The 22,760-nt window shown below is 38.2% G+C and overlaps 1 protein-coding gene across 2 annotated transcripts in view; it reads left to right on the forward strand.

Annotated features, from left to right (window-relative positions):
- Positions 1-22,760, forward strand: part of BMPR1B (bone morphogenetic protein receptor type 1B) — a 383,924-nt gene that overhangs the window by 335,228 nt on the left and 25,936 nt on the right. For both annotated transcript variants that reach the window (XM_036853679.1, XM_036853680.1), the window contains 3 exons: positions 10,137-10,239; positions 10,773-10,875; positions 22,113-22,209. In XM_036853679.1, the coding sequence (XP_036709574.1) occupies positions 10,137-10,239; positions 10,773-10,875; positions 22,113-22,209 (303 nt within the window). The remainder of the gene's footprint in view (positions 1-10,136; positions 10,240-10,772; positions 10,876-22,112; positions 22,210-22,760) is intronic.

Here is a 22,760-nt window from a genome sequence, read left to right on the forward strand (position 1 = left end):
ACTCTGTGTCTCCGCATGTTTCTCCTTGGGTTTATCCTGTATGGGCCTTGCTGCACTTCCTGGACATGGGTGGCTCTTTCCTTTCCCATGTTAGAGAAGTTTCTGACTATAATCTCTTCAAATATTTTCTCAGGTCCTTTCTCTCTCTCTTCTCCTTCTTGGACCCCTATAATGCGAATGTTGGTGCGTTTAATGTTGTCCCAGAGGTCTCTTAGACTGTCCTCATTTCTTTTCATTCTGTTTTCTTTATTCTGTTCCACGGCAGTGAGTTCCACCATTCTGTCTTCCTGGTCACTTATCCGTTCTTCTGCCTCAGTTACTCTGCTATTGATTACTTCTAGTGTAGTTTCCATTTCAGTTCTTGTATTGTTCATCTCTCTGTTTTTTTGTTCTTTAATCCTTCTTAATCTTTGTTAAACATTTCTTGCATCTTCTTGATCTTTGCCTCCATTCTTTTTCTGAGGTCGTGGATCATCTTCACTATCATTATTCTGAATTCTTTTTCTGGAAGATTGCCTATCTCCACTTCATTTAGTTGTTTTTCTTGGGTTTTTATCTTGTTCCTTCATCTGGTACATAGCCCTCTGCCTTTTCACCTTCTCTATCTTTCTGTGAATGTGGTTTTTGTTCCACAGGCTGCAGGGTTGTAGTTCTTCTTGGTTCTGCTGTCTGCCCTCTGGTGGATGAGGCTATCTAAGAGGCTTGTGCAAGTTTTCTGGTGGGAGGGACTGGTGGTCGGTAGAGCTGGGTGTTGCTCTGTGGGCAGAGCTCAGTAAAACTTTAATCCAATTGTCTGCTGACGGGTGGGGCTGGGTTCCCTCCCTGTTGGTTGTTTGGCCTGAGGCGACCCCACACTGGAGCCTACCTGGGCTCTTTGGTGGGGCTAATGGCAGACTCTGGGAGGGCTCAGGCCAAGGGGTACTTCCCAGAACTTCTGCTGCCAGTGTCCTTGTCCCTTGGTGAGCCACAGCCACCCCCCACCTCTGCAGGAGACCCTCTAACACTAGCAGGTAGGTCTGGTTCAGTCTCCTATGGGGTCACTGCTCCTTCCCCTGGGTCCCAATGTGCACACTACTTTGTGTGTGCCCTCCAAGAGTGGAGTCTCTGTTTCCCCCAGTCCTGCTGAAGTCCTGCAATCAAATCCCGCTAGCCTTCAAAGTCTGATTCTCTAGGAATTCCTCCTCCCATTGCCAGACCCCCAGGTTGGGAAGCCTGACATGGGGCTCAGAACCTTCACCTCAGTGGGTGGACTTCTGTGGTATACGTGTTCTCCAGTTTGTGAGTCACCCACCCAGCGGTTATGGGATTTGATTTTATTGTGATTGTGCCCCTCCTACCGTCTCATTGTGGTTTCTCCTTTGTCTTTGGATGTGGGGTATCTTTTTTGGTGAGTTCCAGTGTCTTCCTGTCGATGATTGTTCAGCAGTTAGTTGTGATTCAGGTGTTCTCGAAAGAGGGAGTGAGAGCATGTCCTTCTACTCCGCCATCTTGAACCAATCTCCATTAGTCAGTTTTTTGCTGGGAAATAAGTATCCTTAAAATCACAGTGATTCTTACCACTAAAGACATTTATTATTTCATTCCTGTGTCTTCCTGTGAGTTGCAACTCTGCTGGGCTCTGTGGCTTGGGTGGGCTTGGCTTCAGGCCTGATCCCAACGTTTCTTCATTCTTCTTGGACTGGCAGCTACCAAGGGCATATTGTTTGTTTGTTTGTTTGTTTTAATAAACAAAGATACAAATTAATTAATTAATTAATTTATGGCTGCATTGGGTCTTCGTTGCTACATGCGGGCTTTCTCTAGTTGCAGCGAGCGGGGGCTATTCTTGGTTGTGGTGCGTGGGCTTCTCATTGCAGTGGCTTCTCTTGTTGCAGAACATGGGCTCTAGGCATGCGGGCTTCAGCAGGTGTGGCTCGTGGACTCTAGAGTGCAGGCTCAGTAGTTGTGGCACACGGGCTTAGTTGCTCCGCGGCATGTGGGATCTTCCTGGACCAGGGATCAAACCCGTGTTCCCCGCATTGGCAGGCAGATTCTTAACCACTGTGCCACCAGGGAAGCCCCAAAATTCTTTCTCAAATGAGTTTGAGGGAGCAACCTCCTAAAGCTTCTCCTTGTGTCATGTCCTCTAACATTCCATTTACCAAATCATGTGACATCCTCAAGCTCAAAGTCAAAGGGAAGCCATGGTTAGAGTGTGGCATGAAGAATTGAGAACAATAATAGAACAATCTAATCTACCAGCGTACCACTGAGCCTTGAGACTTTAATGCTTGGGTAAAGGAGGCTCTCCCCAGGAGACTCAGAATTAGCAGTGAAGCAGTGAGTATGGTGTCACTGAAGCCAAGTTTACTGAGGGAGAAGAAGTAAGGTCAGCCATATTAGATGCTGTTAGGAGAAGAACTGAAATCCAACCATCAGATTTATTGACCTTGATAACTGCAGTTTAGAAATATTTAATGTGGAAGTAGATATGGAGGGCAGATTGGAATGGGTTGTGAATTGTATGGTTTCCAACCTTTGATTTATGATAGCAAAGAAGAAGAAAACAAAAGTACAACAAAGCCAGCAATCAGTAACAATGGAACCCCTCAAAAAACGTGGGTATACCATGATAGCATGCATCGGTTATCTTGTAGAAGTTGACAGAAAACTAATATTTATTGAGCTTTTGTACTACTAGCATGCTTACTTTCACCTATCTTTAATCATCACAGCACTCCTCTAAAGAATGTAGCATTATCTGTACTTTTCCAGGTGAGAAATCTGAGGCTCTGAGAGGTTAAGTAATTTTTACTAGGTCACTCAGTGTTCATGCCCAAGTGAGTGAAAAGAAATTGTGGCCAAGTTTACAAAGTACTGAATTTTTGACCAACAGCTAACCCCTGACCCTCAAAGGAGCAGAAATACTCACTCTTGAGTAAACTGTACATACATTTTGCTAACGAGGTATTGACTCCAGTTGAGTCTCCTGTGAGCTGAGGTCAGTCATGTCTGAATCACAGGGCTGTTTTTTTGTTCCTGTGCCCCTAGACCTAAATAGGTCCAAGGCTTTCTGCCTCCATTCCTATAAGCACTCCAAATCAGCGCTCCTCAGGGTATCTCTGGTCAAAGTTTTTTTCCCCAATAAGTTGTGCACTGATACTTTCTAAACTACAGTAAAAATGAATTACTAGGAAAATTAATTTTAAAATACCTACAAATTGTATGCTTCATTTTTCTATTGTCTATTAATTAAATTCAACAGAGCTAAATTTATTGCTGTATATACAAGTTTCAATTTCTGTATTAACATACAGACCAGTAACAAGTAGTTTGCAAGGGAACACACTTTGAGTAATACTGCACTAAATCTTGCACTTCTAGGTAAAACAGTTCTAAAGACAATGGTGTGCTTGCTTGGGGCTTAGATAAGGGCTGGTGCCAGGCAGATTGTAGCCAAGCTGGATGTCCTAGGTAGATCTCATGCTCATTACCACTCCCACTTTCCTGGAGAGAATAATCCAAAAAGTGGCCCAAATCAAAATTGCATCACACTTAAAAGAGATTCTGAAATCCCACATGATAATTCAGAGAAAATATACTAAGTTTAGAGGGTTTTGGTTTTTTTAAAAAAATATTTATTTATTTGGTTGTGCCGGGTCTTAGTGGCAGCAGGCAGGCTAGTTAGTTGCTGTATGCATGTGGGACCTAGTTCCCTGACCAGGGATCGAACCCAGGCCCCCTGCATTGGGAGCACAGAGTCTTATCCACTGCGCCAGCAGGGAAGTCCCTTTTTTTTTTTTTTAAACTCTTCATGAGTACCATCAATCACTTTACCAGCCACCATTCTTGTTGGAATGTTGATCATGTCATTCTTGTCCTTGATTCCTATGGTGCAGATGTGTCTGCTTCCAATATCCATGCCATTTACATTGCCTAATGGCATGCATATTAGAGGATGTAGTACAAATATATCATGCTGAATACAATATTAGAACCATTTTTTAATATCCATAATTCAAAATAAGAGGCAAAGCCATTGTTCAGTCTCCCTCATTATAATATCTATCTTCTAAATATTTACCTTTCTAGGTGTTATTTTTCATGGTTTATCCTTCTTATTCCATTTCCAGATTCTATTCCTGGGACCTCAGACTATCACTGCATGCCTTGAAAGCTGCATAGTCTCCTTAATAACTCTTGGTGTATGACTTTCAACATGCCAGTGTTCTGTCTTGTTTTCCTGTCCTAACAGGCATAATCTCAGCCTTGATTATTCTTTTCTGTATAGAATTTGGTCATACTTTATGTATCCTTCCGTGTTTTACTTGATGTGGTCTGTGATAGTCATTTTTGTCCCTTTCTCACCACCTCCCTCAAGTTCTTCTACTCTCTCGTACAAGTCTATCCAGTTCTAAAAATTTTGTTTTACTCTTTTTCAAGGTAATTTTAAAAACTTCCTCATTTATCTTACTGGGTTCTGACCAAAAATTCTCCTACCTGGGCAGTTTTCAGGGTTTGTAGGTGTAATAAATCACATTGGAAGAATGTGCACATGACACCAGGTGCCTAAACGAGAAATTTGATACGTCTCCAACTGTATCCTGAAGAGTCAAAGGCAGCAGAAGGGAAGGCTTAGGGGCTTAATAGGAAGTGAACGATATACGGCTCTTTACAACTATACATAGAGGACCATTGAAGGTTTTTGAGCAGGAAGGAAAATGTAAGATTTATCGGGCAATGCTGTACAGAACCCTTATACAAAGTTTGTATTAACCCAGAGCTTCTCAACCTCCTGCTGAATGTGGTGGTGTGCGCTTTTAGAGAGGTACTTCTGACCCAGGTCTCAGGGTGTTTAAAGTGAGCATTCTTCTCACTTGTTTGTACATCTTCTGTTCATCCAGTTTATTCCACTGTTGCCCAGGCCACCTGAACATTGAGCTTTATGATCTTTTTTTTTTTTCCCCCCCAGTAGAAGATGTTGAGTTAAAATCATTTCATTTATGAGAGTGGTGGGTCCTTCTTTAGAACTTATAATCCAGTTGGATGAGGCTATGGTTTCAAATTCACTTACGAAGTCTTTTGTAAGGAATAACTCTGCTTTTGTGGCCCTCAGTTATAAATGATACTTAAATGGGTCCATTTGCTCTTGGACTTAATAGGAAGTGAACATTGTAGGGCTCTGTACAGTCATACATAGAGAACCATTGAAGATATTTGAGCAGGCAGGAAAACAAGATTTATCAGGCAGTGCTGTGCAGAATGGGCTAGAGTCTTGAGAGAGAAGAGGGGGCTTTCTGCTTGAAGGCTCTCAGAGCAGTCTAGGCGAGAGGTAGGGAGGGTCTGCATGGGGTGGTGGAGGTGAGAATATGCAAATGCTTGTTTAACATAGAAAGTGAGACAAGTTCAAAAAATCTTGTACCTCCTACAAAAAATGAACAAAAATGAACAAAATGCGGAATCACTTGGTATGGCTGCCGGAGAAGGATGTATGATAGTTACACTTTCTTGAGGATGAAGTAAAAAGGCCTCTCTCACATCGTAACCTCATCATTAATGCTGTAACTTCACCTTCCCCCCAGTGCTATGACCTCTCAGAGGAAAAACCAGAGAAGGGGAGCAGTGGTAGTCATATCTATTTTACCCTCTTTCCCTCTACTACTATGGGAGCCCGCTCACCTAAGATGATAGGGTAGAAAAACAAATATAAACCTTAGGGTTCTGTTACTCTGGTCATTACCTTTGTGCAACATTCTTCTTTGCCTTTTCCCCCCAGTCAGTAGAAAGCACTTGGTTAGCTGGTGATTTCTGTCCCTCCTGCTTGAAGTCGAACGACTTTGTTTTTCCTAGGATTGGTTCATAGATGTTGAGCTCCTCGAAAGCAAAGGCTCCATCTTCCTCACCCTTGCTTCTCATCATCCAACTCAGTCTGAGGCATAGTATGCTTAATAAATGTTTGTAAAATTAACTATTGTTCACAAAGCTCTAAGCAGCTTTCAGCTGTTTTAGTTAACAGACTAAAATCTACATGATTTAAATAGCAACTCTAAAAGTTGTATGTATCTTTCAGTTTACCTGTGACAGAAAACTTTGAAAACTTTGTTTATCCCCTTCAATGTGAAATAGATACTTTAGAAGACAGTGTTCTCAAGGACCTATTTATAATTGACCTAAAACAAGCAGCCTTTCAAGTAGATTCTGACGGAAACTTAAAAGAAATTTATGAATTCTAGTATTTCTTACATACTGGAAAAAAAAGTAGAATAAATAATTTGATTCAGTTTGATCGGAATAAATAAATTGATTGGTATAGAGAACAATAAATCCCTGTGTGCAGATGCACTTGAGCAAGTATCCATTTATTGAATGAGTTTTTGTCAAGAGCAAAATTTTAAACTATTTAATAATTAAATAATAATTTTGAGTTATTTAATAATTTTTAGATTATTTTATTAGTGCTCTAAAATTTCCTATCACTCTGATTGGGTAGATCAGATAAACTCTTTTTAACTCATACTTTAAAAAATTATTTTATAGTTAAAGTAATCTTTATAAAGATCAAAACTAGTTAGAAGAAAACTTCTACAGCAGTCCCTTCTCAACTGTGGTGGTTATTGTTTCTGGACAATCCTGGGGTTTACAATAAAGAAGCATAAGATCTTAGTGGAAAAAGAGAGTTAAAGGGACCGAAACTTGGGTAAACTTTATAAACCCTGTACTCACTCTACAGTGAATGAGTTGGGGTCCAGAAGGCTGTTTACAAATCCATTTGAGCCCAAAGGAGAACAGGCAGAACTTTCAGGCTCTGGATACATGTCCACCTAAAGAGTATTATTTGGTTCCTCAAACCTTTAAAGTAAGTGTATCCCTTTCTTACTTGCTAGTAAATGTTCATTTGGGCACACTGAAGATCTCTTGAGGCAGTTTATCCCTGATGATCTCTCAAGATGTTCCAGGAACTCCTTTGCCTTTGGAATATTGGGCAGATTCAAGGAATCATGAAACAGTAGACCAATCCAAGGGTTGTAACAGAAGTTTTGTTATCACTACTTTGACCTCATATGGCCTTTTCATTTTCAAATGCTTTGCTTTTTCATGGATTAGCATTATGTTGAGAGGTATTGAGTACTGATGATTGATCATGTTCGTATGCAACTGTTCTGTTTTGTCAATTACTTTTCTTCACCTATAACACAGGGGCAGAATTTTTTTTTTTTTGAAATTTACATTGTCTTTTTTATTTGAAGTATAGTTGATTTACAATATTATATTAGTTTTATGTGTACCACATAATGATTCAATATTTTTATAGATTATACTCCATTTAAAGTTATTAAAAAATAATGGCTAAATTTCCCTGTGCTGTACAATATATCCTTGTGGATTATTTATTTTATAAATGGTAGTTTGTACCTCTTAATCCCCTACCCCTATCTTGCCTCTCCCCCCTTGTCAATTGTCTTCTTTTAAAATTCATAATCATTACTGTAATCAAGTGGTTCATCCTGTGTTCATATATACATCTCACTACTTTCAATTTTGTTTAAAATTATTTCAACTTTTGTTTCCTTCATAATTCTTCATCTCTTCTTGTTATCACTTTCAACACTCTGGGGATGTTGGGGTAATACTCTATATAAAACATTTAAAAACTAAGCTTAAATATGGCAACCAGCAACAGAATGTTCAAATAAGCCCATGGTTAAGAGTTGAACGTCTCTTAGTGATGGGTGACGTTGATCAGCTTTGACTCCAGAGCGTAGCTGTGTTTACATTTGTGCTTGCTTGAGAGTCGAAAGTTCTCAAGTAATTCTTAAGCTTCTGTAATTGTACTGCAGGTTTCCAGGTAATGTCCCTTAGTAGCTAGCAATTTCAGTAAGAAGCTTGTAAATTATTTTTGCTTTCTTGTCAGTAATATGCACTTGAAATGGTTTTCCAACTAAATACTTGAGTTCCTATCTGAATTTATGACTTATGGGACACCGACTCTTCTTTCCAGGGTCTCTCTCCCTCTCCATCCCCTCTTTTTTAAATTTATTTTTTATTGAAGTAACTTTGGTTTATAACATTATATAAGTTTCATGTGTGCAACATTTTATTTCTACTTCTGTGTACACTACAGCGTACTCTCCACCAAAAATGTAGCGTCCATCCTCTCTTTTTATTTTTAGCTCCCCTCCTCTTCACAGACAAGGGAGTGCATTTTTAAAGCTTGAATTTACTCTTCCTGATGTTTCTTTATATTTCCCAGGACATTGTAACAGTAACCTGCCAACAGCTTTACCAGCTTTCTCTCTTCTTTCTTGATTCTTAAAGTTGCCTAACAGTACATTTCTGTATTCTCAGATTTTGATTTAAGGAGACCTCCTGATTAAGGAGAAATTAGTCTTTTTAGATTTAACATATTGTATCAAACTTTTCTAGCTGCTCTATGATTTCCTAGTGTCAGAAACTTAAACTGACTTTATTCCTAACTCCTGAATTTTACTTTTGATGAGAAGTGTAAGTTACACATATAGTCTAAATGTATAGGAAAGGGATAAAAAAAATCACATGGGTATTGTTTGCTTATATTGTTTAAAGTAAATTTCTAAGGGACACAGGTCTTTTATTTATTGCCTTTGGCATTTACATTCTTTAGATTTTCATAGCGATTTCAGTACATTGGCTAAAAAGCCCCAGAGAATTTGGAGCATGGGCTGTTCCAAGGCAGTCTTTCTCCTGCAGCAGTATTCATGCATTTGACCTTAGTCTAACAAAGAGATTTATCATTGGCCATTCCTAGCCATTCATTAGTATGTTTGAACTTTGCTGTGCTAGTTCTTATAAACTGAGGCATTTTGGATCGCTTGAGGCTTACAAACCAGGTAAACAATTCTAAGGGTGTTGATGGTAACTGAAGCGCTAATGTATGGCAGAATGCCGCTACCACTAACACAGAATAGACCAGCACACAAATCACGGCCAACACCATGCTCAGAGCTTTCTTCCCATGACCTTTTAGGACTATGTTGTCACATCTTTGTTGGGTGCTGAGCTGCATATATATGAGAGAAAGATGGATATATCCTTTAGTACTTTATTTCTTAGATGTGCAGTAGTGGTTTACGACTTATATTGGGAGTCTGCGGGCGTTTATCACCCGAGCTTGTGAAGACGATAGTGTCTGTTTATAAATAGTTCTATATATAATAGTCCTTGTTTTTCATTTTTAATCCCTGTGGAAATGAAGCAAGAAGTCCTTGATTCAAGGCTTGATTCTGTAACTGTTTTGTTTTGTGACCTTGTACAAGCTTGTTAGACTCTCATAAATTTAATTTACCATTTGTAAAATAGAAATAATATCACTTCTCATTGTTGTTGAGAGGATTAAATGAGATAGAATAAGTGAAAGTTCTTTTCAATGTAGAAAACCAGACAGAAAAGAAAAGTATTGTTTCTTTGGCTTCCATGATCTTGTTTAAAAACCCTTCTTTCTGTTGTCCATCCTTACCCCACACCCAAATAAGACAACCGCAAAGCCTGATGTTTTCATACGCCTGCCCAGAAGCAGAGGGTACCACATGGCAGAATCTTACTCACTTCACTTAGGCTGTGCTGATCCCAACTCCTGCCTCTCCTTAGTCTGTGTGCCTTAGTAAGAGATAAATTTATTTCACTACCTCAGAGCAAGTAGAACCAGCATAAATGTTCACCTGCACGGGTTCAAACCCCTGCTGTGCCTCTCACTAGCTGTACAGCCTTTGAGAATTACTCAAGGTCTCTGAGCCCCAGTTTCCTCATATAGAAAGTAAGCATAGTACTACCTCCTTCTTAGAGTGGATTTCTGAAGGTGATACCTGTGAAGGACCAAAATAAGTGTTTAGCATTTAGTATATATGGTTAGTAATTTATACGTTATATGGAAATTTTGGATCCTTCTTTCTTGCAAGTTTCTGGACAGAGGAGATATTACTAAATATTTTATGATAATTAAGTCAACTTTCATAAAAGGAAGTTTGGGGATTCTTTAAACAGATAGTGACCTGTAATGGTAATTGACTTTCTTCTTGTTGGTAATGAAACAAGTGATAAACATCTTCATTTCCTTTTACCGTAGAGACACACACACACACACACACACACACACACACTTACTTTGCCTGTTTGGTCTTCAGCACAGATGGATATTGTTTCACAATGATAGAAGAAGATGATTCTGGGATGCCTGTGGTCACTTCTGGATGTCTAGGATTAGAAGGCTCAGATTTTCAGTGTCGGGTAAGGAAGATAATTTGATTCTACTTTGTAACCTTTCATTGGCTAGATTTCAAACAGCCAAATTTCAAACAAGATATAACAATTGTTTTTGTTTTTGTTTTCTACTATCTTGTTTTCAGTAATTTGGAAAATAATTTGAAAATTCGCATTGGGTCAATTCTCCCTTCATTTAGAAATCAAATATTCATTTTATTTTTGCTGGTAACTTCTGGTTTAGTGACTCATTAGATCATCTTGCTCAAATTCCAGTTTGGTTAATTGCATTAAGCCAAACCTTCTTCCTCAGTTTATGCTACACATGTTGGTTATTACAAATAGAGTAGTAATTTTGTTGAAATGCAAAAGTTGCAGTAAGATAATACATGATGATTTGAAAGAAATTACCTAATACAATACATCAGTTTCACCATGTTTGAATAAAACTATCAGAATTTTAAGTGACTTCTCTAAATAGTGTTAATGCACTAGTTTTGGATGATATGACTTTGAAATTTAGGGGAAACCTATTAATAGCTGTTTGGGTTCAATTTTAGGACACTCCCATTCCTCATCAAAGAAGATCAATTGAATGCTGCACAGAACGGAATGAATGTAATAAAGATCTACACCCTACGCTGCCTCCACTAAAAAACAGAGGTAAGAAGAGGAAGGCTTCCAGGCTGGAAAAGCTTTAGACATAAAGAAAATGAAAACTTGAATTATTCTCTTTTCTAAATGCATCTACCTGTACCATTTTCCACTACTGGGGCAGAGGACTGAGGCAAGATGACATAATGAAATGGTCATTCAAAGACATGTGCAAGGAGTTCTCAGGAAAATAGTTGCATGTGCCTTCACTCTTAAGACGCTTACTTCTTTAACCTGTCCTCATTTCCTTCAGAATACTATGGTGTCTAGAGCTTGGAGTGGGTTTCAGGAGGGTAGAGGAGGGAGATAGTGTTTTACGTTTACCCCTAAATGTTATTCAGAAGTTGCATTTCACTCAAAAACTGCTATTTGGCTACATTCGTTTTAAAAATAAGGACCTTTTAAAGGACTAATTCAGATTATCTGCTGGATGGCATTTCCTTTTATTTACGCTGGAGTAACTACTTTTTAGTCAATTCATATGTATTGGTAAAATGGAGAAAATATCTAGAAAGTTTAATTCTAAGACTATACATTTAGTGTTGCTTATTAAAAAAGACACATACTGCATCCCCAAAGACTCCTGGTTAAAAGCAGCTCCCATGTTTCCTTTCTTCTTGTTCTCACCATAAATTAAATGATTTGTAATTGTCAGAGAGTCCTAAGTCTTATATAAGTAGCTTAAAATGATTTGTCATGATTGATTTTTATTTCTTGAGAGAGAAAATCTTCCCAACAAAATACAGTGACATTTCTGGGTTTTGATGATAATATTTTATAACATTTGTTCAAACTGTAGCCTAGAAAACGCTGTAAGATTGATTCATAATAATTCACATCAAAAATTCACAGATTTTAATTTTGCCAGTCAACATGCTAGGTGTTATGGATAACAGAAATGGATGAAGAAAATTCTTGCTCTCAACACATGCACACTAGGTTATGAGAGAGAAACATGGAAATAATTAAATTATACTCAGGCAGGAAAATCTCAGTAGAGTTAGATTATAAAGTGTATTAAGGACACAGAAGAGTGAGTGGCTCACTTTGGGGTGGGAGGATGTCAGAATAGCTTCATAGAAGTGATACTTGAGCAGACTTTAAGGAGGAACAGAAGTTTGCCAAGTGGATAAGGCAGGAATAAAAAACTTAAAAATTAAAATGGCTAACATAAGCCAGAATTACGCTAATAACTGTTACATTAATTAACCCATTTGAGCCTCACAAGGGTCCTGTGGGGCACTTAGGCTTATTATTCCCCACTTAAAGGTGAGGAAATTGCAGCACAGAGAGGTTAATTAACTTTCCCAAGGTTGCACAGAGCCTGTGAGTAGCCTGTGACACTAAACAGAGCCTGTGACTCTAAACAGAGGCAATCTAGTAAGTGCAGAGGTTTAGTTTGTAAGATTTGAGAAAGATTTGCAAAATACAAGCATAGGAAACAGCATGGCTGGTTGGAGAAAGTCCCCTAATTCAGTTGTCTGAAGCCTCACAGTTCAAAGTGGGCCTGTGAATCAGCAGGATTAGCATCGCTTGGAGCTCATGAGAAATGCAGACTCTCAGGCCCCACCCCAGACTCCTAAGCCTGCATTTTTAATGAGATTCCCCAAGTGATTTACATGCACATTAAAGTTTGGACAACACTTTGGGTAGAAAAAGACCTATACGTGGATATAGCTAGTGCCACTGTGTCTCAGCACGTGAGTTCGACAGCACCTTGTTCAAACACAGTTCCACTGATGTCAGGTTGCTGTAAAATTCTAAATGCTTACTTTCAGTTTTTTGTAGTTATTGCCTTGTGAATCAGTTGCAAAAAGTAGGTGATCCGTAGACAACATTTTGAATAGCACCTGTAGACAACACTGATGTCTTTGGGAGTGGGGGGTGGGAGGTGGGTGAGGAGTGCTGGAAATGAAGGTAGATGTGCCAGAATCGCTTCGCTCAAGGAGAAAACGTTTTTATTACCTGTAAGTGGAAGAGATGCGTCCTAGCAGTAGCGGTAGGGTTTAGGAAAACTGACTCAAATGCTGCAGTGCACGTACTGTCCTGTAGATGGAGCCAGATTCTAGTTAGGACCAGGCAGGCAGGGGAGAGTTCTCTGACGAGGTTGAGTGCTAGGGACTTTTAAAAGCAGAGTAAGTCTCTAGAGAACTCAGTGAAAAGGCTTTGAAAAGAAGGGCAGTAGTATTGGGAAGACAAGTCCTTGGTCAGGGCAGTAAGAGAAAGAGGATGTTAGAGTGGCTGGTGGATTACGTTGAGGATTATACAAGGTGACAGACTTGGGGGGAGTTCAGTGGCTGTAGGGTTTACCATTTTGAACTCTAAGGATCCCTGGGTGAGGTCCCTGCAGATTCCACCTCACCATTTTGGCACAGTCATTTTGGGGTCCAGTAAAAGTCACTGCAGGCTGTGGTCTGGGAGCGCTGGTCTTTCTTACACAAATATACCATAGAGCTGCTGCCTTTCTTTTTTTTGCCTCTACCATATACACATGGGCAGCATTTTTATTGGAAGTGTACTCTACATGTTTACTGACTATCAGTAATGCATTGGTCGGAAACATTTGCATTGCAGCCATATTGGATATATGTCTTTATGTAGTCATATTGGAAATACGTATATTTATGTTTTGGTTTAAAACCCAAAATAAAGAACAGGGATGTTAAAGAGACATGGAACCATCTTATTTTGATATTTTTAACTTTAGCTGTTGTTTTTATACTTACGACCAACCCTAACTTTTGTGGAGCCGGGGCAATGGTATAAATGGAAGTCCAGGTACCATTTACCTAATTATTTAAAACTCATAAGCCAATGTAGAAGACTGGTAAGTAAAATACTTTCTGTTAACCAGACTTAACAAGAATATTTTCATAGTGATGGGGAACACCAGCTTGGCGTTTAGAATGCTTGAACTACTTAGACTTATTCCTTCCAGTGTGGCAGTGGTAGTGATGGGGTGCCCTGTTCTTGGTTCTGTCTGGCACTGGGAGGGGTCTCTCATGCACGCAGCTGGACACCTGTTTTGTGTCTGTCTCAGCCTGTTGGCAGTGACACTGTCGGCTAGGAAAGTCTGAATCACTTACCTGGGTCCATACCACTGTGGCAGCCCCCACAGACATTTCTCTACTGGAGCTAATGTTGTGGCTAGACTGACCCGTGTGGTTCTTATTATCTAAAATGCACCTCTGCAGCCACTGTCAGAGAAATCTGAAAGAAAAGATGTACTATTTGCAAGAACCAGAGGGTACACAGCACACCTGAGGGCCACACAGCAAGGTCACAGGTATGGGGGGGTGGGGACCTGGGGTTCTCCCTTTACTGGGGTCAAAGGTGGGGTGCCTAGGGTTTCATAGTTTCTGTCTTTATTGGCAAATTAATTAATTTTGAAAGTTGGGTTATAATTGACATATAACATTATATTAGTTTCGGGTGTATAACTTGATATTTGTATATGTTGCAAAAATCATCACCACAGTAAGTCTAGCTAGCATTTGTCACCATACGTGGTTACAAAAATATTGGCAAGTTTAAAACATAAGAGTGGGGGGCTTCCCTGGTGGCGCAGTGGTTGAGAGTCTGCCTGCCAATGCAGGGGACACGGGTTTGAGCCCCGGTCCGGGAGGATCCCACATGCCGCGGAGCAACTAGGCACGTGAGCCACAACTACTGAGCCTGCGCTCTAGAGCCCACGAGCCACAACTACTGAGCCCGCATGCTGGAAGTACTGAATCTCATGTGCCTAGAGCCCGTGCTCTGCAAGAAGAGAGGCCGCGATAGTGAGAGGCCCGCGCACCGCGATGAAGAGTGGCCCCCGCTTGCCACAACTAGAGAAAGCCCTCGCACAGAAACGAAGACCCAACACAGCCAAAAATAAATATAAAAAATAAAATAAATAAATTAAAACAAAAAACCAAAAAAACAAAACATAAGAGTGGGAATTAGGGCACAGGAAGGGAAAAACAGAATTATTCAAGCGGTCAGTTATCCAGGGAACCTCACGGACGGGGTGACCTGCTCCCTTATCGAGTTGTTTTACTAGCGGTTGTGCCGTACAGCTGGCAGTGTGTTTATTTGCGATGGACGTCTTTGAAACAGAAGCTTAACGTCAGGCACCCACGCTACAACACCCCAGCCCTCTGGTTTACGCTCTGCCCGCACGTCTTGCCCCAGACACCCCTTGGCCACTGCTTGGTCACCCCTCAGGCCTTTGGGTAAGTACACCAGCTCCTTGGTCCACCCTCAGGGAGACAGGGGGCCTCACAGTTTCCAGACACAGGCCTGGGGCCATTTAGGTAGAATTCCAGACTTTGGGACAATGGCCAATGTTTTAAATGGAGAGCAGGATGGGACAAATTCTGGGCGGACACATTGCCTGTGTTCTGCAGACCCACTGCTCAGTGGGAAGGGGCCCAGTTGAAGGGAGCCAGAGCAGGACCCTCTAAAGCTCAGAGCCTAGGTAACTGTGATATTTGCTAATGTGAGTGGAGTGCTTACTTCCTGTGGCTCTTTTCTAAGTACTTCACATAAACTGACTCATTTAATCCTCATAACAGCTCAGTGGGGAAAGCACCTTTAGCATCACCCCAGTTTCTCAGACGTGCAGCTAAGGAATAGTGAGGTCGGGTACTGTGTGAAGGTTACACGGCTAAAGTAAGTACTGGAGATGGGAAATCGGCCTCTGACGGCATCTCCCTGAATCGTCTATAAAAAGCCTTAAATGACATTCTCAAAAAAAGAAAAAAGCTTTTATGTATCTGAGAGTTAGAAAACTCTAAGTAGTGGTTAGCCATGTCACAAAATAGTCAATAAACAAGATGATTACTCTGAAGCCTTCTGTTTATTAATGTTTGCTTTGCACAATTAGCATTTTCTCCATTCTTAGAGTATGGTGTTAGAGGGTTGCTCTCTCTCTCGCACACACACACTCTTCCCTCCTCCTCTCTCCTCCTCTTCCTTCTAATTTATCATCTATTAAGGCCCACTTATGTATTAATACTAGGCTAGTGGTTTTCAAACTTAGGTGCATCAGAATCACCTGGGGGGCTTATTAAAACACGGATTACTGGCCCCCACCCAGAGTTTCTGATTCAGTAGATCTGAGTGGACCCCAATAATTTGCCTTTCTAAGGACTTTCCAGGTGATGCAGGTGATGTTGGTCCAGAGACCACACTTTGAGGCCCCCGGGCTAGGCGTTGCCTGATAGATTGCTACATATTATTATAGTAGACTTCCTATAAACCTGTGTGTCAACCTAGTATAAAGCAGACACTGTATTATTAAAAGTTGAGAGGGTTAAAAAATCCAGCTCACCATTTTTTTGTTGTTGTTCTTTTTTCTTAATAATCGCTTTTCTAAAAAAGTTAAATAATTAACCTTATCTCAAAACATCTGTATTACTAGGTGCTAGATAATAACAGGCTTAGGTGAGGTTCTGTTATTAGACATCAGAGAAGTACTAAGCGTAGGGGTAAATACCTACAAATAAATTGTCTTATTAAAAAATAAGCAAGAAAACCTTTTCTACCGATCCAGAGTTTTGTCACTCTTTTTTTTTTTCCCCCAACTTAGATGCATTTAGCAGGAAATTAGAGATACAAAAATCACATCCAATAAATATTTATCAATGTATATTTAGGTCCTTGAAATTTTATTTGTCATCTTCTGTTTCAAAAAAAGATGATGAAGGGTGACCAGAAAGCAGCAGAAATTCTTTTATGAATATTAGTTTTCCTTTTGCTTTGCTTATTCCATTTCAGCACCAGCAAAGCAGAATACCCTGGGACAATATTCTTTCTCCTGAAGGAAGAAATACGAAAAGTAATTAGATCAAATGCAGCACCTTCATTATAAACAATAAAATATGATTCGGGAAGCCCAGTCACACTGCAGCTGGTGCAAAGAGGAGGGAGACATGTCTGTTTTGATGGAGAGGCTTGTAGGGAGAAGTCGTGGTGCCCTGGTGTCTGGCTTCCTGCCTGCAGAATTAGTGATGAAGGGGCACCGAGATGCTGGGAGGGGTGATGTACGGTTCCAGCATCACATGGTTTGACCAAGATATTGTGAGTTAAATGTTCCCTTGAAATGGTGTGTAGGCAAGAGAATTTGATGAGGTTTCTTTCCTCCTCCCAAATTACTTATTATTACTTATTGTTGTTTAATTTTTTTTTTCAAATGAGCGCTTAAAGAAGTGAAAGACTGGTGTTGAAATGAACAGAAGCCCTTGCTTTATTAAATGGGATCCTCAAATTTGGCTTTTACAAGAGCAAATAAAGTTCATATAATTTTTTGGAATAGGTATAGTTTGTGTGTTTAAATATGGGAATTACTAATACATGCTACATGTATACTTCATGGAACATGTATCAGAAACAACTGTTTCTGTTTTGAAATAGGGTAATTTCAATGTAGTTTAAGTAAAATTATAATACAGGATTTCCAAAGCTAAACTTTACCTTATTATTTCTTTTCTTACTCAACTAAAATATATATTCTGAGCAGTTCACAGATTTGTTTAAAAATGCTATTGCTTAGCTTCAGGTATTGCCAATTACAAATTAAATTCAATAGGTAACAGGTATTTAATCAGTGAAACCGTCTCCCTTATTCTCTATAACACAGATAGGTTGCATATATGATAGCATCTAGAATGCAAAGGTCAGTTGCAGAATTTTCCTTCTGACACATATATTATGCTTGTGGCAGTATAAACCGGGACATGAGTCTGAGCTGAATTCCTTGCCAGGGAATAGGTCTAACATTTCTGGAAATGTGCAGCTTCTAACTATTTTGGAAATTCTGGTTAACTTTGTATTTGGGATAGGTGAAAGAAACTTATAAATAATTAGACTTTTTCTTTCTCACTGAACACAGTAATCTGGATATAACAATTCTGTCTTAACTTCCTTTGTTACCAGAAAATACAATGCTAAATCTTTTTCTGCAGGAAAATAACTAGAATATTATGTCTTTGTTCTTATAGTGAATTTATTTCTAGATGTTACTGTAAGATGACATCCCAATATATGATGAAGGTAAATTAGTTTACAGTATTGTTTGTTGACTAAAATCCTCTGACAAGAATATGCTTTTCAGGTACTTTGTGCTCTATTAATAGAAAGATGTCTCCAATTTATCTGTGATTATAACATTGAGAGCACATATAAAGATGTCTTTGGGCCATCGTATTTCCAAGATTCTTTCTAGCAATATGGTTTTTTATTTCTTACTGCAATTATGAGCTATCTTCTAGCCTTATAGAAACAGTCCTGGCATTTTAAGCAGTTGCAAACCAGTTAATTATCAGAGAGGAGACAAGTAATGACAGAATGCTGTTTTGTTAGGAAACCATTGGTGATTCTTACTTGCCTCTCAGAGTGAACCAGACGTCCCTAGAGAGTTCTCCATTCTACTTCCCTGAGCAGTTGGAGTGACAGCCAGGTAGAAATCTGCTGGCCTAGAGAGAACTATGGGCTCTGTTCTTTTCCTGATATGTATCTGCAAGTGTTCGCTTTCCAAGACTCTGGCAGTGACTTGAATGTTTACATTGTTAATGCTCTGAGCACAGGTAATGGCAGATTAAAACATGACAGGCACGACCAACAGAAACAAAAGGCATATTGATAAGGCTCACTATTTATGACAAAAGACAAGGAGGCAGTAGGGGATAGGTTTATTGGGGCAAAGAAAAGGAAAGTGGGAAGGTAATGCTAGCCTTTAAAAAAAGTGCTTGATGGTAAGGAAAAAATCCCTTAGATTCTTTCTGGCCTCATTGCTCTCATAAATCAGAAATCTAATATGATGAGTGATAAATACACCGTTCTTACGGTTCACAGAGTGTTCTGCATTTACGTGGAAAAGTGAAAGTCGATGAGGCTGACAGTTTTTAGTAAAATTATATCACTTGAATGAAAAAGTATTCTGAATTCGTATACTGAAAATACGTTGTGCATATGTAGTTAGTTACTCTAGTTTTGATAGAGTATCCAGCGTTCTCTTTGATTTTCTGCAAAATCAGGCTTTTTGCTTTTGTTGTCCTTAAAATTGGAAATAGATTTTAAGCTGTTTGTAGCAACATTATTTGCACCATGGTATTTGTATACATGCATGTGTACAAACGTTGTCAATTGCTCTCTCACTGGCGGAGGTATTGTGCTCATTTTGGGTTATTGTTGACTTTGCCTATAACCCGAAGGAGCAAGGGGAGGTATGGAGGGAAATTTTACTAAGAAAATTCATTGTGTAAAATCTTAGCCTGCGTAATTTTAAGAGCTTACAAATTATTTTCAAGATTTCGTAAGCAACACTTTTTGGACAACGCATGTGGTAATTATATATGATTCCTGTTGTTGTTAAAGTCTGAATGGCTCTTTGAATGTGTACTCTAGTAGATAACGGTCCTGAACTCTTTCTCTGCTCAACTGGCAGTGTTTCTGAATTTAATATAAAACTGCTTTTTAAAAAATGGTCTCTCATTTAGTCTTTTCAGATGCAGACAGACTACTTCCATTAATATTTTACAGGTAGTGTAGATCATAAATAATTATTAAACATATATTTTAGACTGATGAGTAAATCATAACATTAACCATCATAAGATTTGGATGAGAAATTAGTATAAAAATCTGTGGATTTTATTTTATAATAAATAATCCAAACTTTCTCTGATATATTTCAAAGTAAGATTTATTTTCATTTCATATGTTCGTGTTACTTTCCTGATTTTGGTAGTTGCATTACCATTTGGTAGGACAGTGTCCTTTTTCTTAGGAAGTTCACTCTGAAGTGTTTATGGGTGGAGACATTATGTCTGTAACTTCAGATGATCCACAGAGTATAATGCATACATATAAATAAATAAATATGAATATAAACATGTACATATACATATCTTTATAGAGAGAGAGGGAGATGGGCACACACATACATACTGAGAGAGCAAGAGAATTATAAAGTAAATATGGTAAAACTTTTAAAATGAAAACTCTCTAAAGGGCATATTGGAGTCCTTTATCCTTACAGGTTTTCTATAAGACTGAGATTATTTCAAAATAGTTAAGACATATGTTCACATTGATGGTAAAAATGAAACCTGTAATCTTTTTTAAAGGGTACTTTGACAACACGTATGGAAAACCTTAAAATATATGTCCTTCAAACTAATAATTCTACTTCAAATCTAGATTAAGAAAATAATCATTGACATGTGCAATGATGTATGTGTAAGAATGTTCATCACAGAATTTTATGTATCACAGCAAAGATGTAGCAAAATCTTTGCAATCTCCTAAATATACATCATCAGAAGACTGACTTTCTAATTAGGATATGTCTGTATGTATACTCTGTAATCTTTGAAACTCATTTTGTAGAAAATTTTTTATTGTTTTGGAAAATGTTTACAATATTATAAGTGAAAACAATCTAGTTACAAGGCAATTCTAACGATTTTTTTCCCAAATTTTTTGTGGTGAAATATACATAACATAAAGTTTACCATCTTAATCACTTTCAAGTGTACAGTTCAGTGATATTAAATATGTTTATAATGTTATACAACCATAACCACCATCCATCTCTATAGCTCTGTTCATCTTGTAGAACTGAAACTCTTACCCATTAAATATTAACTTCCCCCATCCCTCCTCCCCCCAACCCCTGGCAACTACCATTCTTCTTTTTGTCGTTATCATTTTGACTTCTCTTAAGTATCTCATATAAGTGGAGTGTTTGTCTTTTTGTGACTGGCTTATTTCACTTAGCGCAATGTCCTTAAGGTTCATTCATGTTGTAATATATGTCAGAATCTCTTTCCTTTTAAGGCTAAACCATGTCTTATATATATACCACATTTTGCTTATTCATTCATATGTCAGTGGACACTTGGGTTTCTTCCATGTTTTAGCTGTTGTGAATAATACAGCTGTGGGCATGGGTGTATACAATGCCTTTCTGTGAACTCTTTTTGTTCATGAACTTTTTTTGTTCATTGAAATGGTACTGGAAAGGCATACACTAAAATGTTAGCAGTAATTTTTGTAAATAGTGAGGTGGTGGCAATTTTATTTATTTTATTTTAGTTAGTTGGTGCTTTTCAGTTTTTCTTCAGGGAATGTATAATACTTCTGAATGAAAAAAAGAAATTTACATTTAGTGGGGTAAGGTCCCCAGCCAAAGTGTTTAGGTAGCCATACCATTAAAAGTATACAGCACAGTTGGAAAAGCCCTTGTTTGTGTAGGTAACCAAAGTCATAAATTACAATACCTTTTAAAATTAAATAGCAGTAATTACTCTCCCAAGGATGTATGGTGCCCTTAATAAGAACGGTGCTAGTTCTATTACCAGCTAAGTGCACCAGGTTTTCAGTCAGTTTTCTCAAAATACGTTCTAGAGACTACCTGCATATAAATCACCTGGGATGGTTGTAAAAAAGAAAAAATATACTTTGAATAAAAATCTCTGGGGTTGAAGTCAGTAAATATGCATCTGTATAAAGCTCTCCAGGTCATTCTTATTTTTACAACGTTTTAAAAATCATGCCGTAGTATTATAAATCTTATTTGTCAGGAACTGGAGTTAAAACAGCATGAATACTGTTTAATAATTTGTTCTTTAAAAGGATCACACAGTAATTCTTTGAGTGGAACATACCCATTCTTTTAAAATAGGATGCCATTTATGAAAAATTAAGCTATGTATTTTTGAAGGGCATCTTTGTTTAAAGTAATGCAAATCATGTATTCTATTTATTTGGCAATATTTGAGGAATTCTGATCCTTCGTATCCATCATAGGGTTACTTTGTTTTTTATGTACAATGAATATAGATTTGTTTTTTTATCCAAATTCATGATATAGAGTGCTCCAGAAGCCACATGAGAAAAATCTGTAAACGCATCAGCTGGGTCTGAAATAAAGATGAACAGCCTGCTTATATTTTAGGGGTATTGATCCATTTACATTTATTTATATCCTGTGCTTTTATCCTATGTCAAACCTATTCCTTCCAGAGAAGAAGAAATGCATGCTCTTGAAGTGAGTGGCTAGATGAACAGTAATTCTTATTACTCAGACTTATTTAATTGAGAGTATGTATATATATTTCTTATCAATTAGCAGATTAAAAGGACCTCTCAAATCTTGCACATGGAGCTTAGCAAGCACTTTTAGGAAAGAGTTGCTTCCTAAATTTTAAATGAAAATAATCTCTGTATCATGGCTCTTTTTACTTTCTTTTTAATTTCAGATTTTGTTGATGGACCTGTACACCACAAGGCCTTACTTATATCTGTGACTGTCTGTAGTTTGCTCTTGGTCCTTATCATTTTATTCTGTTACTTCAGGTAAGTTTCTAACATGTAGATATAGAATTTTGAGTTTATAATATCATTCTCATACTCTTCTACATGTTGACGTTTTTTACCACAGCTTTCCTTGACCTAATTAGATCTTTGATTTCACTGATAATATCAGTTACTATTGATAAATATTTGTCCTAATGAAGCTATTAATAGATACCTATCTCATTTCTGCTTCAGATATCAAAACCACCCAGAAAAAATTTCATCCCTAGGAAGTTTATGGTAGCTAGGAAATTCAGCAACTAGTTGCTACTGAGGTTTGATTCAAAGCAGAGAAATGACCATGGTGAACTTAGAATTGCTTTAGTAATTCCTTATTTTGTGAGCTAACAATATCCCCTTAGCCCTGAAAGATTTTAAAGATAATTTATAGATTAATTATTAAAATATGTTCAGTTGTTAAATTACAGTATGGTCATTACAAATTCTTTTCAGTCACCTAAGAACTCATTTTCTAGTTTGTGAAATATCAAGGACCTTTAAATTCTTATCATTGACTTTTTGTAATAGTAATTTAGGTTACTTTTCTACAA

This window comes from Balaenoptera musculus, chromosome 5 (assembly GCF_009873245.2).
Source record: "Balaenoptera musculus isolate JJ_BM4_2016_0621 chromosome 5, mBalMus1.pri.v3, whole genome shotgun sequence".
Lineage (NCBI taxonomy): Eukaryota > Metazoa > Chordata > Mammalia > Artiodactyla > Balaenopteridae > Balaenoptera > Balaenoptera musculus.